This window comes from Odocoileus virginianus, chromosome 8, assembly GCF_023699985.2.
Source record: "Odocoileus virginianus isolate 20LAN1187 ecotype Illinois chromosome 8, Ovbor_1.2, whole genome shotgun sequence".
Classification (NCBI taxonomy): domain Eukaryota; kingdom Metazoa; phylum Chordata; class Mammalia; order Artiodactyla; family Cervidae; genus Odocoileus; species Odocoileus virginianus.
In genome coordinates, this window is record NC_069681.1 from 10,794,386 (window position 1) to 10,812,739 (window position 18,354).

An 18,354-nucleotide genomic window follows, 5' to 3' on the forward strand; every position below is an offset into this window, starting at 1 on the left:
TGAGTGATTGAACAACAAGAAGTGGAAATGTGCTGTGTAACACAGGGAGCCCAAGCCGGAGCTCGGAGGCGACCTGGCGGGGTGGGGGGGGGGGGGGGGAGGTTCTTGGGGGAGGGGATATGTGATTCTTCATGCTCATTCACACTGTCGTAGGGCAGAAACCAACACAGTATTGTAAAGCAGTTATCCTCCAATTAGAAACAATTTTTTAAAAAAACGAATAAGGCTGTTTATTTAAATAGCTAAAGAAATCTCCAGTTACCATTCAGCTCAAACATCCTGCCTTGTTTTCACTTCATTTTAGGTAAAAAAAAAAAAAAAATAAGTGTTTGTTATTTTGAGCTGCTACATTTTTGACACCAAAATGGAGGACTGTGAAACTTTGCGAAGCCCTGAAGGAGAAGAGACAGTAAACTCGAGGCAAGACATCTTTTATCCTCCCAATCCCAGCAGCGTTTGCTCTTTATTCTTTAAAAAGCCCTTTAAAAGTCACATGGGAAAGGAAGCACTCCAAGGAGCTTTTGATTCCTTTTGGTTTTGGCTAAGACAATGAAATTATTGAGAAAACCCAACCTTTTATAGAATACTGTTGTTGAAAGGACTTTTAAGTGGGTTGAAGACTATCAAATCATTGTTTGTTGGGCAATACAGAGCAGAGGAAAAAAAATAAAAATAATTACTGAACAGGAGCAGATTCAGTGGGTTTGCATAGAGTTGCATTCCAGTGTCAGAATGTGGCGTCAACGGCTTCGTTTACCGAGGTCACTTTTTTCATCCTAAGTGACCAGGTGATGCATTAAGGCAACAGCAAGGTCCTCTTCATCCCTTAGGGTTTTGGAAACAGACCATGCACCACCATTCTCAAACCACCTTCCTTTAACCCTGACCTTTCACATAATGCAGGTCAACTTGCTTCCTCTAGTGATCACACCTCAGTGGTGCATGGGCCTCACTCTGGATGCTTCTCTGAATTCTGATTACTTAGCAAGTGCAGGAAAGCCCAGGAATGCCAGAATTATCCAGTCATTGCACATGGACACTTGATAGACCTCTTCTTTTCTTCAGGATACTTTCTTCATATCTAATTTCAAATCCTAGGGTCACCAGGGTGATAAGGGCACTTCTTAAACACTGGACAGCATGGTGGAGGTGAAAATCTGTTGTAAAATCTGAGGGATGTCCTTGGTGTCCATGGCAACGAAAGACCGGCCCGCTGGTAGAGTTCTCTGAAGCCTGTCAGGATGGATGGGGAAAGAAAATTACCATTGCAAACCAGGGCGCCCCTTCTACCTCCGGCCTCTGCAGACCTCAGCATCCTAATGGTTTCTTAGGAAGGGAACTTCTCAGTTTTTAATATCTTGCCCCTGCTTGCAGTGGAACTGGCTGTTGCTAGGCAACAAAGAGCTACAGAGAGAGGCTCGCTGGAAGCACTGAACCGAAAGAAAGGTCTTTTCAGTGAGAAAATTGGGGAATTTGCAAGGAAAAAAATGCTCTCCCTTTTATGACAGTCATTTCCTGGTATTTTATATTCCCTTGGCAGAAAGGAGCCCTCGGGATCAATCTGGGACTAGCTCACCTAGATTCAGAGAATGTGTTTGCCTCACACTGTCCTACTAACTGCCTTTCCTGCCTTAGAAAAACAGGCTTCAAGAAAAGTGGCCCAGCCAAACCTCAAGTGGTTCATTCTCTCTTCCTCTTGCGTCCTCTCCCTCCTCTCTCTCTCCCTTTCTCTTTTCTGCCCAACATCATACAATGTGAAATATAATCTGACTTATGCAATGCCTGCTTTGATGACACTGAGGATATATGGGCTTATGATAATTTTTTAAAATGCCAAGTTATCACTGGGAACAAAGGGCCATTTTTGGAGGCAATAAAAGTACAAGACACAGTTTTATCCCAAAGAACGCCTCCTTTTACTGTGCCAGCAGAGTTTGGTTTTGGAATGATATTTAATAAAAGTCCACTCTCCTGTGCAGTATCATGCATTTGGCATGCCTGGTAGACCAGCTAATTCTACAACGTATCTCCTGCCAGTGGATGTTGGATCACTTCCCCAGGAAACCACAAGGGTATTATTGTGCTTTCTTAAGTGTTCAAACAGGATCTGTTCACTAGAAAGACAAAATAGCTATTTCAGCTCAAACAGTATTTGTTGAGCTTGTCGTCTGGATTCATCCTGGGCTGGTCCTGAAGACAGTCTAAGCGGAAAAGGCATGGTCTACATTTGAGGACATGGAAGTTCTCAAAGAGGCTAAGATGCACAACTGAGAAAGATGTGAAGTCATTTATAATAAAGGGACTGTAGTTATGTGTTATTAAGTCTTAGCCGTACCCTGCAATCCTGCAGCAAATCAAAGGGAAGAGAAAATATGTCAGAACTTTGGACCCTAAAACATTTCCTAGTCTGTCCAGGAGTCTGTGGGCTTCTCTGATAGCTCAGTTGGTAAAGAATCTGCCTGCAATGCAGGAGACCCTGGTTCGATTCCTGGGTGGGGAAGATCCCCTGGTGAAGGGAATGGCTACCCACTCCAGTATTCTGGCCTGCAGAATTCCATGGATTGTATAGTCCATGGGGTTGCAAAGAATTGGAAAGGACTGAGCGACTTTTACTTTCCGGGACTCTGTACCATAGGGTGTGACACGTAAAAGAGGTGGAGAAACAAAAGGGTACGTGGGCTTTTGTGATGTAGGCAGGATTTTATTTTCTTTTTCTGAGGAGATATACTTTTAATTGTGTTTTCTGCTCCTTACAAGTACTTTAAGTAGAGAAAAACCATTTCTGTCTGTAATTCAGAAAGATAAATGTTAGTGTGTTTAAGAAACGAAAATGTTTCCATATTTCTTTCAGATGATCCATGATAGTATTGATTATCTGACCGTAAGTCTCTCTACTGAATATTCAGCATATTTAGTGTAGCATCTTACTATAGATACAGACATACATGAAGGAGAAATATAAGGAAGATTATCTGTCTGACTATGTTTATATTTATATATATATATGTATGTGCTGTGGTCAAGTCACTTAGTCGTGTCCAACTCTGAGACCCCATGGACTGTAGCCTGCCAGGCTCCTCTGTCCATGGGGTTTTTCAGGCAAGAGTACTGGAGTGGGATGCCATTTCCTTCCTCAGTTTATAGATACGTAGATACCCATATTAGATCTTATTTACATATATGTATGTGTATGTTGGGCTTCCCTGGTGGCTCAGTGGTAAAAAGCCACAGATGTGGGTTTAATCCCTGGGTCAGGAAGATCTCCTGGAGAAGGAAATGGCAACCCAGTCCAGTATTCTTGACTGGAGAATCCCATGGACAGAGGAGCCTGGTGGGCTGTTACAGTCCATGGGGTCGCAGAGTCGGACACAACTGAAGTGACTCAGCACGAATGCATGCATGTCTAGTATGTCTAAATAAAATGTAGAGACACACACATCCCCAATCTCTGATGCTACGAAAATAGTAGATGCTTTGAATATGATTTGAGCATGAACTGAGCTTGACACCTTGATGTAAAAGGCAAAATGTATAAAATACTGCTTAATTTTACTGGTAGACAAATCAATTTGCTATTTATTTTATTGTTGGTTAAATATAAGCTGAAAAATACGTAACTTAAAGCATTGCTGCTCATCTAAATATAAGGAAGAGCATCCCGCCCCCTCGCCCGGACTGTCAGCTGCTGAGGGCAGCCACTGGCTTCTGTTTCCCCCCCAGGCCCCCACTGTCCCCACTACTTCGTGTCAGCCACTCAGACCTCTCTACCCCTGCCCTCTGCTGCACCCTAAGATGACGCTTACCTGGCTGCTTGATCGCCTAAAGAGCCAATGAAGATGGCGAAAGCATTCACTTGAGGGTTGCTTGTCAGGATCTGGGCAAACTTGGCAGGATGTATTCCATAGCGAGACAGGTTCGCATCACTTAAGACGATGACGAAGTACTCATCAGCTTCCTCTTTGGCGATTTCCTTGATGGCATGCTCCGTCCCCTCTAAGGTGTGGTCCCCACTCATGCAGAACTGAGCGTGGGCATGCATCGTCTGGGGGTAAGAGACATGGTGCAAAAGCCACTAATGAGAAGCTTTCTTTAAAGAAAACAAGAACAACACAATTTTTCTATTGACAATGAGAAAGCACAAATACTCTGAGCGAGTTCTATTTAATTTGCACCTAGACTGACAACAGTGTACAGTGATATCTGGATGTGGTTAAGACTCTCGTTAAAAACAGGAAATGTTCCAAAACGATCCAGTTGGCACTGATTTTTAAGACTCAAGCCGCCATTTAAAGTGACAATATGTACGGACTTCCCTGGTGGTCCAGTGGTTAAGAATCCGCCTTCCAGTGCAGGGGACGTGGGTTCCATCCCTGGTTGAGGAATTATGATCCCACATGCTGGGGGGTAAGGAGGGGACACGAAACTACTGCTGAGTCCTCATGCTGCCGTGAAGACCCAGCACAGCCAATAAAAACAAAAACAAAAATCCAATGTGTCAGGAAATATAAGAAAATATGAAGCTTGGTGTCACATTGGAGAATGGAGATAACACAGGAGAAAAATATGGAATGGCTTGGGTTTCCAATAAACAAAGTTATACTAAGCACTGTACTTAATAGGAATGGAGGAAATTTACTCTAAAAAACATGATGAATGTGTTTCTATTGTAGATTTAAGTATGTGAAACTGAATTTATTGTTAGAAAAATACTAAGGAATACATAAAATTGGGTTTAGAGAGTACTCTAGAAGGAGTCCTTCTTTTCCTTCTGAAATATATAGGGGCTTAGAAGAACTCTATAGAATATAGACTGTAGAATCCTGATACTAGCCTGAGTCCCCTAAAAATACAGGGAACCATGTTTAAATTTTGTACGGTGTAGATCGGGAATTTCGGCAGGATAAGTGCTTTCTCACATTAATGCTTAAATTTCTGTAAAACAGAAAGCCTTTTTGCTTCCAGTTAACTGCCGCTTCTTCAGGGAATCTTTTCAGAGAACCAGTAGATACTTCACCTAATCTGGTGGAAGGTTTCATAATATAGAGGTAATTGAATGCATTTACCTTGAGAATTTCTAGTCTTTGCTTATTGTCCTTGGGGATTTTGTTAATTGGTACTAGACCAATGTTGTATCCATCTCCAGAGTGTCCAGCGATGTCATACTATAGGCAAGAGAATCACATTTAGAATCCTCTGTCCACTAAAAAATGATCACTGGACCTATAAAGCTTCCAACTTTGTTTTGTTATTGCCCAGAATTGTCAAACCTAAGTCCATAGGTGTTTACCAACAAAGGCAAAAAAAAGTCCATGCTCCTTCACTTCTGGTCCATTCTCATGTGATCTCTGATCTCCAGCCGCAGGTAGAAAGTATGAGGAGGGCTTCAGGGGCTATTAAGAATTCCGTTCTTAACTTTCAGGGGGAGAGCTTAACAAAACATACACATATGTACGTACACACACCCCACATTATAGTAGGCAGAATTTTAAGGTGGCCTCCAAGATTCCTGGCCCCCTGGTATATACAACCTATACAGTCTTGTCCCCTTAGATGTGGGCAGGACCTCATGATTATGTTATGTAAGGAGGCCAAAGGGATTCTGCAGATGTAATTAAGGTTACTAATCATCTGGCTCTGAGTTGATCAAAACAAAGATTATCTGGATGGGCCTAATTTAACCACATGAGCCCTTAAAAAGTAGAGAGATTTTTTTCTTGTTGATAGTAGAAGGGGAAGACAGAGAGATTTGAGTGTGGGGGAATTTGAACCGTGGGAGTTATCTGTGGTCTAGATGGTGGGCCACAGAGCAGGACCCCGAGAATCACATCTAGGAATGACCCTGCCTGAGAGCCAGCACTGAAACAGGGACCTCAGCTCTACAACCTCAAGGAACCAAACTCTGCCCGTTTGAATGGGCTTGGAAGCTGATTCTTCGCCAGAGCCTTTGAGTAAGAGCCCTGGCTGGCTGACATCCTGATTTCAGCCTTATAAGACTCTAAGCGGAGTCCGAGCCTGCCTGGAGTTCTCAACTACAGAACTGTGACTTTAACAGGTATTGCTTTAAGAAGCTAAGTCTATGGTGATTCGTTACACAGCAGTAGAAAACTAATACACATACTTTTTTTCTTCCTGAACACAAAAGTGAAATATATTCACTGTAGAAATCCTAGAAAAGCACAAAACAGAAAGTGAAGAGGAACTAAAGACCCTCTCAGTGAGGGCGAAAGAGGAGAGAGAAAAAGCCGAGTAAAAGTCAGCATTCAAAAACTAAGATAATGACATCTGGTTCGATCACTTCATGGCAAATAGAAGGGGGGGAAGTGGAGGCAGTGACAGACTTTCTTTTCTTGGGCTCCAAAATCACTGTGGACAGTGACTGCAGCCATGAAATTCAAAGACGCGTGCTCCTTGGAAGAAAAGCTATGACAAACCTAGACAGCGTTATTAAAAAGCAGAGACATCACTTTGCTGACAAAGGTCCTTATAGGTAGAGCTATGGTTTTTCCAGTAGTCATGTACAGATGTGAGAGCTGGACCCTAAAGAAGACTGAGCACTGAAGAACTGAAGTTTTTGGACTGTGGTGCTGGAGAAGACTCTTGAGAGTCCCCTGGACAGCAAGATCAAACCAGTCAATCCTAAAGGAAATCAACCCTGAATATTCACTGGAAGGACTGAAGGTGAAGCTCCAATACTTTGGGCCACCTGATGTGAAGAGCCGACTCGTTGGAAAAGACCCTGATGCTGGGAAAGACGGCAGGAGAAAGGAGAAGGTGGTGGCAGAGGATGAGATGGTTGGATGGCATCACTGACTGATGGACATGAATTTGAGCAAACTCTGGGAGCTGGTGGAGGACAGAGGAGCCTGGCATGCTGAAGTCCATGGGGTTGCAAAGAGTTGGATACAACTTAGCAACTGAACAATAACAACAACAACAACAACAAAGAAGTAAAAATTATCCATGATCCCATTACTGAAAGATAACTTCTGTTAAGGTTTTCTTATATAAGTTCACACACACACATCAGCATCAACATGATTTTTAACTAATGGATAACACTGACCATGTGATTTTATAATCTGCTTTTCTATTTAATAGTGCATGACAGAGATTTTTCAGTTTAGCAAATACCTTTTAAATTCCCTCTCTCACAGTGCACAAGAGAAAGTCCTGTCTGTTGAGAAAAGGCTGGAATTGAGACAGGGGCAGCATTTTTACAGAATTTGGGAAGAAGTTTGGGATTTGAGGCAACTATAATCGGAGGAAGGTAGTTCTCTCCAATTGTGGGGTTTGCTCCTAAATTCCCTTTCTCCTCTCATTTTCCTCTAAGAAATTTTTGTGATACTGATATAAAGATTGGAATAGACCTCAGGGTATTTGAGCAACTGGGGGATCTGAAAAGAAAATTCTGGGTGTGGGTCTGGGGCAAAATATTTTGGGGATTACTTGGAGTGCTACAGGCTTCCCTGGTGGCTCAGATGGTAAAGACTGCAATGCAGGAGACCCAGGTTCAACCCCTGGGTTGGAAAGATCCTGGAATGCTATGGGTCAAAATACTTAAGAATCACTACTATCTATTCACCATCAGTCAATAGCTGTCTTTTGAACACCTACCACATGCAAAACACTGCTTAAGGTGTTGGAAGTGTTAGTAGCTCAGTCATGTCTGACTCTTTGCGACCCCTTGGACTGTGGCCCACCAGGCTCCTCTGTCCATGAGATTCTCCACGCAAGAATACTGGAGTGGGTTGTCATTTCCTTCTCCAGGGGATCTTTCTGACCCAGGGATCAAACCCAGATCTCCTGCATTGAGGGAAGTCCTAAGGTGTTGAGGGGAATGCAATGATTTCTTTTCATCTCTATTCTTTTTTACCTCGTGAGTTTTTTGAAGACAAGGCTGTATCTTATTCATCTTAACACATTTTATTATCTGTGAGTAGGCCTGGTGTGTTTCTTGTTGAAATGCTTTGAGACAGTCTGCATTCAAGTTTGGCAATTAAGAAGCTTTCCTTTCCCATGTGCACTACACTCTTTCACAAATAAGTTCTTTAGAAGCTGGAATGCATTTTTTTTCCTTCAGCACTCACGTGATACATGGTGGTTAACCCAAGCTAGCTGACAAAAACAACCCATAACATAAGTGAAATCATGGTATTTAAAATGAAAAGTAGAACATTTTCTGTTGAAATAATTTTTATACAAAAATAAGGAGTTAGAAGGCAGTCAGGTTACATGGGGAAGACGAGTTCCATTCTAGACACACTGGAACTGCGCATTTGGGGAGATATCAGAGAAGAAACCTATTTCTTGTCATCTGCGATGTGGCTGTCACCCTCGGGAGGGGTCAGTGTGACTGTCAAGGGTGGATACACAGAGAGAGCAGAGCAGAGGGCCCCAGCCAAGTCTTGGGGGGCACCCTCCTCATTGAGCTGGAAAAAAGACCCAGGGTGGAGTGAAGAAGGTGCGAAAGAGAAGTGGCGGATGCAGAGTACCCGGGACGGCCCTGGAATCAGCATGCATGGGTCAGGAACGGCTGTGCAACCGTGCCGAGCGACATTCACCACAGCCCTCCAGGAGCAGGGCGACTAATGACCTCTGGGCAGAGAATCCCCGGCGGCCTTCGGGGGCACAATTTCAGTAAACGGTTTGTGGTATGAGATAGAAATGGAACAGCATCTGGACAGGTGTTTGGGGAGAGGTGCCTGCATTTCACAGGCAGCAGAGAGGAGGTGACTCATTGGAAAAGACCCTGATGCTGGGAAAGGTTGGGGGCAGGAGGAGAAGGGGACGACAGAGGGTGAGATGGTTGGATGGCATCACAGACTCAATGGCTGTGAGTTTAAGCATAGTGAAGGACATTATCCTGGAGGTGGTGAAGGACAGGGAAGTCTGGCGTGCTGCAGTTCATGCAGTCGCAGAGTCGGACATGATGGAGCGACTGAACAACAGCAATAACAAGAGAGGAGGCGGTGGGGAGAGACCAGGGTCAGCGTCAGAGGGCCAAGTTTGGGGGTGGGGGAGGACATGTTTTTCCTGAGACTAAAAAGAAGGCAGAGAGGATAAGAGTGACAGAGACAAGAATACAATCAAAGGGATAAGTGGACAGATGAAGGTCCATATACGATGTCTATTTAAAAGTTATAAATCATGGTCTCCTGCATTACAGGCGGATTCTTTACTGTCTGAACCACCAGGGGAGCCCATAAATCAGGCTGCAAATTGCTAAATAAAATATGTTCTTCCTCTACTTTGATAAATAGACATTATAATGACCTGGAAAGCCAGGGTCAAATCCCAAACACTTGGATTCTCGAAGCTCCGTGCGAGAACACGGCGGTGTGGGCAGGCCTGGCCCCTGGCTTGCAGCCCACGTCCTTCTCTCTGCAGCTGGCTCTGCCCCCACCTCGCGGGGCTCACAGGCACGTGTGTGGACACCCAGTCCTCGTGTCCACAGGCCATCACACCTTTCTGTCCTCCTCAGCGCCGGGCTGCACTGGAGACGGACCGAAGAAAGACGCCCAAGAAACAGACTTGGGTCACCAGAGCAGGACAGCCGGGGATCCCAGGACTGGGAGCAGGTTCTAGACACAGAATCTAAGTGGGCTTGCTCCACTGGCCCCACAGACTCTTCTCTCAATGGAAGGCCATGCTCAGAGGAGGGCCAGGGCGGGACATTAGTCTGTGCCTGGTTTTAGAGTGTTTTATTAAACATACGAAGGATGATATGAAAGAATTTTGGGGGAAATTTGCCGATCCACTAAAAAAGCTTGGTAAGAAATGCTTTCCAGAGATATAACAAATTCCATATATGAAAAAAAAATTTCCCTCTATATAGTTTGCTGTCATTGTCATGAAAAGGTAGCAAAATTTAAAACCTAAAGGCAGCACAGCCCTGGCTGGGCGATGGGGTGCTGGCTTCGGAATACGCCTGACCAAGGTCACCAAGGGCTCAGTGTGAGGACTGGCCGAGATGTGGAGAAAACTTGCACAATTCCCCCACGGGCACAAGTGCCAGCCCCGTCCAGACTGACTGACGATGGTCACGGCAGGCACTGTTTCAAACAGAGAAGAGTGGCAGCCACGGCAGTATTCTTGCCTGGAACATCCCACGGACAGAGGAGTTGGACCGGCTACAGTCCATCGGATCACAAGAGTCAGACACATCTGAGCGACTAAACCACTGCTGAGAAGGGGCCAGGCAAGCTGCCGTCATCATGGGGCTGGTGAAGTAATCCGTTAAAACGGGGCTCTTACACATGACAGGGTGAGATCAGTTCCCAGAAGCAGAAGTAAGTTTCTCTTATTTGGCTCAGATAGAGGGCTATAAACATACATTTGACTTTTTCTTCTGCTTTTAACTGATGATTAAATATCTTACTGACCAGATGACCATGGGTGATACTATATAAATAAGTATTTGACCATGTGGTCTGCTTACAGGGTTGACATAACTGGTCACCGCAAGGGAAAAAGTTGCTAGTTAATTATTAAACAAATAGTAGACAGGCCTCCCTGGCGACTCAGGGGTAAAGAATCCGCCTGCCAATGCCGGGGGACACAGGTTGGGTCCCAAGTCCGGGAAGATCCCACATGCCCTGGAGCAATTAAGCCTGTGTCACCACTACTGAGTCTGTGCTCTAGAGACTGCAAGCCACAACTACTGACCCTGCGAGCCACACGGCTGAGGCCCGAGCGCCCTGGAACCTGTGCTCACAGCAAGGGAAGCCATCGTAACGAGAAGTCCTGGGACTGCAACTAGAGCGCAGTCCCTACTCTTCGCAACTACGGAAAAGCCTGCACAACAGTGAAGACCTAGTGCAGCCCAAAGAAAAACAAACAAATAAAAACATTTAAAGAACTATTAAAAAAAACCCAAATAGTAGTCAAATGAATTGCTGGATGTTTCTTATCAAAAACAGATACTGATTGACTGAACCTCCACAAACATTTTGTGGAGATGATAGACAAAACTGTCTATCATCTGATGGATCTATCACTTAATTATCTGCCCAGGAGAAAAAAAGCATTCTATACTTTTTCGGGTAAATGAGATAGACAGGTGAGCTGCACCCCTTCCTCCCTCCTCCCCGCCTCCCTTTATCTGAAGTAAGGAAAGTGCAATTTGCAGAAAGATCTGCCTTTGTCTGTGTCGAGTTAGTGTTACATAGGCTGAGAAGACCCACCTAAAGGACAGGATGAGGCTTTTAAAATAGTTTGCAGGCTCTGGTTTTCATCTTCCAAATGGGCTTGGGGATTCTTCTGGGTCCAAAGTAAATAGAATGCTTGAGAGGAATTCAAAGTACATCCAAATGTGAAGCATTCACTGGCGTTACTGGGGATCATGTTAAGCTTCCATGAAAAATCATCCTTCTATGTCGTAATTATCTGGGATCTGCTCTTCAAGGATCCCAACACACTTTATACAGAGTAATTTGCTAATCCTCAAAATCGTCTGGGTGAAAGGAAAAAGTATACGAACTCATCCATTTCTGTTTCTAATGCCCGATTCTGCCACTTACCCAGTCTGTTGCTCGTCGGGACAGACCTGACAGGGTCTCAAACCGGCTTCTAGGCAGGACTCATAGAACTCATTAAACAAGAACCTCATTGTTGTTGTCATCCGTCTAACATTTATTTTCTTTTTTTTTCTGCCTAACATTTAGATCACAACTTGTTCTAAGTAGCTCAAAATTTTTGTGACCATGATTTCTCCACTTTTCAGAGCCTCCCTTAAATCTCTGTGGAGTCTTGCATTTAACATCCAACATAAACATTAAAACCACAGCAGTAAAGAAAAGTCTCAACTAGAGAGGACCGATTTTAATACTTTTTTTTTTTTTTTTTGCTTTAGAAACTTGTTTAAATACCCTTTTGCTATATTTTCTTTTGAAAATCTCATTCGTTCAGAGAAAGGTAGGAAAAAAATGAAAACAAATGTGAGTTTCGGTCCAAGACACAAAGATTTATCATCAGATTAGAAGGATGATTTATAATATAATATTTAGATGGCAAAGAAAACTTTATGTCCAACAAAGAGCTACTAGCATTTTATGAATAAGGTTTGTGTTTAAATTTCTGTTGGGAAGGATAATCATTTGCTAACTTTAGGAGAAATTGTGCTTTATTATACCTCTATGGGGCTTCCCTGGTAGCTTAGGTGGTAAAGAACCCGCCTGCAATATGGGAGATCTGGGTTCAGTCCCTGGGTTGAGAAGATCCCGTGGAGGAGGGCATGGCAATCCGCTCCAGTATTCTTGCTGGAGAATCCCCATGGACAGAGGGGCCTGGAGGGCTACAGTCTGTAGGGTCACAGAGAGTTGGACACGACTCAGTGACTAAGCACATGCCTCTATATTTTAAGTAGCAAGAGACAATCATTTGAGGCTATTTTGGAAGTCTGATAAAATGTGAAATTCTAATCTCCTTCTGGACATACAAACGCACCATTCTCAGGTAGCACTGCTGACAGCAACCAGCCAAGGATTAGACAATAAACATACTAAAAAGGTCAGAGATGTGCCAACAGAATTCTAGGGTGTAGACAATAATCCACAGTATCAGTTGCTGCTAAGCTTTCTTCATAGAGAAGTCAGTGTAAAGAGAATGATGTTCTGGAGGTCAAAGACTCTAGACTTAGCTCCAACTTTAAAAAGCTTTGTGACCTTAGGTGAGTCACTTAACCCCTCCAAATCTTGTTTCCACGTTATAAACAATGCTGGCTTAGATGACCTCTCACCCTGTGTGCCTGTAAGCCACTGAACCTCTCTGACTAGTAGGGATAATCTCTGTTTTACCTAATCTCAGAGGGTCACTGAAAGACTAGGACAATACATTTAGTGAGTATAATGTCAATGTTCGTACTATTCTTTAAGGTTTACAAAGTGCTTCTGTCTATTTCATTTCATTCTGATGTTCTCCACACCTTTGAGATGCGTGTTCTTAATATCATTTCCCGAATTAAAAAATCGATGCTCAGAGAGATTAACAGACTTTCTTGAGGTCAGAGATCTAGTGGTGGCGGAGGTGGAATCTGAATCCAGGCGCTCTAAGTCCAGTGCTTTTTTCTTTAAGTCCAGTGCTTTTACTGAAGGGAAACAACCGTTCCCTAACTACTGCCCCGCCCCTCTAGCTGTCCCAGTCTCTACCTAGGATTTCTGAACTTTCACATCTATGATTGAGTCAATTCTGAATTCTTGTTTAACTCTGAATGGCCCTAGAGAAGTCTGTACATCCTTCTTAACTTTTATTTATTTCCAAGCAGCAGGAAGAATTTATTCAGGAAACTCCCTGGTGGTCCAGTGGTTAGGACTCTGTGCTTCCACTGCCATGGGCCTGGGTTCAATCTCTGGTTGAGGAGCTAAGATCCTGCAAGCTACATGGTACAGACAAAAAAAAGAATTTATCCAAAGCCTGAGCTGATAAGATGACTGATTCCTCTTTCTAAATGTGTGAAACATGCCTGAGATACTAGAAAAAGGTGAGTGATAGATGTTGAACTACATTTTTGATGGAAGGGATTTTCCCCCCAGGTGCTAGTTTCAGAGTCACACCTTTTCACATCTTTCTGACCAAGATATCTTTGAGAAAAGTATGTCTATTCCACCTCCTTTGGGTGATGGAGGAGAAGATAAAAGTACCTTATGTAAATGGTATATTTGCTCCTAAATCATAGCTTTCTAAGTATACCAATTGGGCAGAAATAATACGGCTGCAAGAACAAGGAATAAAATGTGAATGAAGAAAAGGCCATGAAGTGGAAGTCAGACATCCTGGCTGTTTACCGTTTAGCTGTGTGACCTTGGGATGTGGATTTTTATTTTCCCATCTTAAGACAGAGGCTGGTGAAAATAATTTCCAAGATCCTCTCTGCTCCCAAGACCCTGTGAGAATTCCGGGGGCCCACGCAAGAAATAGAATGAGGGAGTCTGCTTCACTTGGTTACAGGGACACCTGTGCCTGTTCTCCTGTCAAGGGAGTGAGTCGTCTAAGTCTAGGTGAGGACGGATGAAGCTTTTCCCGAAAAGAATGCCTCCAGAATCTGTAAGAAATAATGATCCAGTGTTGGCCCTACAACAGCGGTTTTCTAACTTTACAATTTTTTTAAGCAGTGGAATTCTTTCTCCAAATGAAATATTGCACAGAGCCCAGATTGTGAAACGTCATGCAATATCAATACGAGTGGAATTAGTTTGGTGGAATTGGGGATGGAGGGGGAAGGGGTGAAATGTGCCGTCCACACACCTTCGCCCTCCGACAGTCTTCAGGGGCCCCTTTTGCTCTGTTAGGGAGACTCCCTGGTGGTCTAGTGATTAGGACTTGGTGCTTTCACTGCCGTGGCCTGAGTTCAATCTCTGCTCGGGGAACTAAGATCCCACAAGCTGTGCGGCGCAGCCAAAAAAAGAAAGATGAAACCACAGTCTTAGAAGTGATTTATATGTCTCCATGGAAACACTACATTTGAGGGTTTTTTTTCCAAGTTCAACTTATCAATAACTCATTTTCTGGTGTCACTATTTGGGGGCTCAGAAGAGAAATACCTAACTTCTGGTGTTACTGAATATTTTGAAGGAAAAAAAAATTAAATTAGGCATTAAGAGCTTTTGCAAAGGTGATCTGCTTTAAGGTTATAGTGAAAACATTCCCAGGGCTCGGAGAAATCATGAGGAACAAACTGCAATGAAGGTAAAGGAAAAAAAACGCTTCCTGACTTAAATGAAATGGCTCCCTACTTTCCAGGCCAATATTTAAGTGCTACGTGACCATTAGAAATTCTGCTGGTTATAAGATTAGAAGACTTTACGCTGATTATTAGCAAATAATGCTGCTCCTGTCTTAAACCTACTTCAGTGGTTCCTGAGAATAACTGAACTCAGTGCGTAGAACAAGTATGAGAAACTTAAAAAATTCCAGATGCCTCTGAAATGTGTTCTGCCCCTGAATTACTTTTTATTTTCAGACATTCTTGCTCAAAGTTCCTTTCCTTCTCAGTAATTCTTACTCATGGGTTTTGCTAAGCTGCAATAAAAGTGGAAAGTGAAAGTGTTAGTCGCTCAGTGGTGTCTGACTCTGCGACCCCATGGACCGTAGCCCTCCAGGCTCCTCCGTCCATGGGATTCTCCAGGCAAGAAGACTGGAGTGGGTGGCCAGCTCCTCCTCCAGGGGATCTTCCAACTCAGGGATGTAACCTGGGTCTGCTGCATTGCAGGCAGATTCTTTATTGTTTGCGCCCAGCTGCAACTTGCATTTGGACTCTAATGACCCAGAGCCCAGGAGCTGAGCCCAAGACAAAGAAAGCACACAGTAGACGCCAAGAGAGAGGCTGTGGGGAATGGTCCAGATCCCTGAGCCAGGCCAGTGGCTTCTGAAGTTTTCAAAGCAAACACAGGCTAGAGAGCCTTACAACGGAGGTATAACTGCAGGAAGACAACATGAAGAACTTTCTGGAACTGGGGAGTGGCGAGGCTCAGCATATACTGCTGAATTCCTAACATATGACAGCACATGCAAGGCCAGCCTGGGCTATGGAGTATATAATTTTCACTAGGAACTCCTAAAACTGTCATTTGCTCATGCCTCATTTTATATTTGTTAAGTGACACACTTTCATTACTTATTCCTAGTCCTTACGCTTCCTTCAGAGGTGAGAACATCAAAGTTCAGAGAGACTAAATGAGTTGGATATGATCACATAGTATAAAGATACAGAACACGCACCTCCCTGGCGCTCCAGTGGTTAAGACTATGCCTTCCAGTGCAAGGGGTGCAGGTTCAATCCCTGGTTGGGGAGCTAAAATCCCACATGCCTCCTGGCCAAAAACCAAAACATAAAACAGAACCAGCATTGTAACAAATTCAATAAAAACTTTAAAAATGGTCTTCTCAGTTCAGTTTAGTTACTCAGTCGTGTCTGACTTTTTGTGACCCCATGGACTGCAGCACTCCAGGCTTCCCTGTCCATCACCAACTCCCAGAGCTTGCTCAAACTCACGTCCACTGAGTCAGTGATACCATCCAGCCATCTCATCCTGTCATCCCCTTCTCCTCCCGCCTTCAATCTTTCCCAGCATCAGGGTCTTTTCAAATGAGTCAGTTCTTTGCATCAAGTGGCCAAAGTATTGGAGTTTCAACTTCAGCATTAGTCCTTCCAATGAACACCCAGGACTGATCTCCTTTAGGATGGACCGGTTGGATCTCCTTGCAGTCCAAGGGACTCTCAAGAGTCTTCTCCAACACCATAGTTCAAAAGCATCAATTCTTCAGTACTCAGTCTTCTTTAAAGTCCAACTCTCACATCCATACATGACTACTGGAAAAACCATAGGTTTGACTAGATGGACCTTTGTTGGCAAAGTAATGTCTCTGCTTTTTAATATGCTGTCTAGGTTGGTCATAGTTTTTCTTCCAAGGAGCAACCATCTTTTAATTTCATGGCTGCAGTCACCATCTACAGTGATTTTGGAGCCCCCCAAAATAAAGTCTCTCACTGTTTTCATTGTTTCCTCATCTATTTGCCATGAAGTGATAGGATCAGATGCCATGATTTTAGTTTTCTGAATGTTAAGCCAAAAAGTTAAGCCAACTTTTTCACTCTTCTCTTTCACTTTCATCAAGAGGCTCTTTAGTTTTTCATCAAGAGGTTCTTCTTCTCCCCCCAAAAAGATACAGAACTCAGTGAATGGGACTCTGTCACTTGACGTATGTGTATCAGATGTCTCTGAGAAGGTACCAAAGAAAAAACCTGTCCACAGTGGTCACGGGCAGGGAGGGTAACTGGGAACTGAGAGAGGGGAGCAAAGGCTCATTCTTCACCCTGACTTCTTTTGTGCATTTTACACATTGTACTATATGCACCCATTACTTGTATCTCAATATATCTCATAATACATGGACAAAGGTCTTGCAGAATGCAAGTAGGCTCCATCCCACCACCTGCTTGCCTTCTTCAAAAAAGGCCTGGTGAGCCCCATCAGAGCCTGGGCAGCCTGCGGATACTCAGAATCCTGGTTATGTTGGCAGGGGTGGTGGGGAGGTTATACAAAGTGTCTCCAGGGCACCTGCTGTGGGGGAAAGCCTGTCAGGAGTTTTGGAGACATAGGGGCTATTGGGACGAGGTACATGACACCAAGACAAAGTAGCTGGACAGATTCAGGATATGCTACAAGACAGATGATCTGGACTCTCAAGAGAGTGGCCATGATGAAAAGTAAACTGGTGGTGGTAGGAAAGGCAATGCAACAGGCTAAAAGAGGCGAACAAGACAGGAACAAAAAATGAGGTGGGGACTGTGACCGAATCCCAGATTGTAGGGAGAAAGATAATGAGTGACTATTGGGATGGTTTGTATTCTATAGCCTGGGATGGCAATCACTGGGATAGCTGGGGAAAGTGAACAGGGGTTGGATAATTAGAAAAAAAACTGGAGTGTAGTTACTTTACAACATTGTGCTAGTTTCTGCTGCACAAAGAGTGAATCAGCTCCGTGTTTGCATATATCCCCTCTTTTCTGTGTTTCCTTCTATTTAGGTCACCAAGGAGGCGGAGGAGAGCTCCCTGTGCCAGCCAGTAGGTTCCCGGTAGTTTCTATTTTATACGTAGTGTCAAAAGTGTATATACGTTAATCCTAATCCCCCAATTCACCCCCTCCCTCCTCAGTATCCATAGTCTGTCCTCTACCTCTGTGTTTACAGCAGAATATTACTCAGCCATTAAAAGAAACGAAATTGGGTTACTTGTACACGAGAACGGACCTAGAGACTGTCATCTAGATGAAGTAAGTCAGAATGAAAAACAAGTATGATATATTAACCCATACATGTGGAATCTGAAAACACTGGTATAGATGATCTTACTCACAAAGCAGAAATAAAGACATGGATTGGATATTTTAAATATGATAAAATTATTGATGATTTTCTTAGAGGTAATAATGGTATTGAGATCATATTAGGGAATGTCTTGACTCTTAGCAGAAGTATAGTAAAGTATTTAGAGGTAAAGAAGTATGACAGTTAGGACTTACTTTCCAATGCATCAGAGAGGATAAAAAAAAGTATATATTCAGAGAGGAACATAAAGCAGATGAGGGAAAAAGGGATCACTTGGTGAATCTAAGCAAAGGCACATGGTTGTTCATCTTACAGTTCTTTCAACTTTCTTGTAGATTAAACCTTTTTCAAAACAAACAAATTTGGAAATAAAGGGGAAAAGTTAAAAAACAAAACAAAATAGGGGAAACAAAGAGAAGCGTCCTGGGCAAGTCTACCTTCCGCCTCTGGGCCAAGCCCTTAATGTTCTGGGTCCTGGTTTCCTGTCTGAAGAATGAGGAAACTGGAGGAAGTGAACTGTGAGGTGACC

The 18,354-nt window shown here is 43.5% G+C and overlaps 1 protein-coding gene across 1 annotated transcript in view; it reads right to left on the bottom strand.

The window, feature by feature from the left end:
* Positions 1-204: 204 nt before the first annotated feature.
* VWA8 (von Willebrand factor A domain containing 8) overlaps positions 205-18,354 on the bottom strand; it is a 367,424-nt gene continuing 349,274 nt past the window's right edge. Inside the window, exons 43-45 of the mRNA XM_070471177.1 lie at positions 5,064-5,162; positions 3,804-4,042; positions 205-1,233 (exon numbers count right to left, since the gene is read on the bottom strand). Of these exons, the coding sequence (XP_070327278.1) occupies positions 1,125-1,233; positions 3,804-4,042; positions 5,064-5,162 (447 nt within the window). The 3' untranslated portion in view covers positions 205-1,124. The remainder of the gene's footprint in view (positions 1,234-3,803; positions 4,043-5,063; positions 5,163-18,354) is intronic.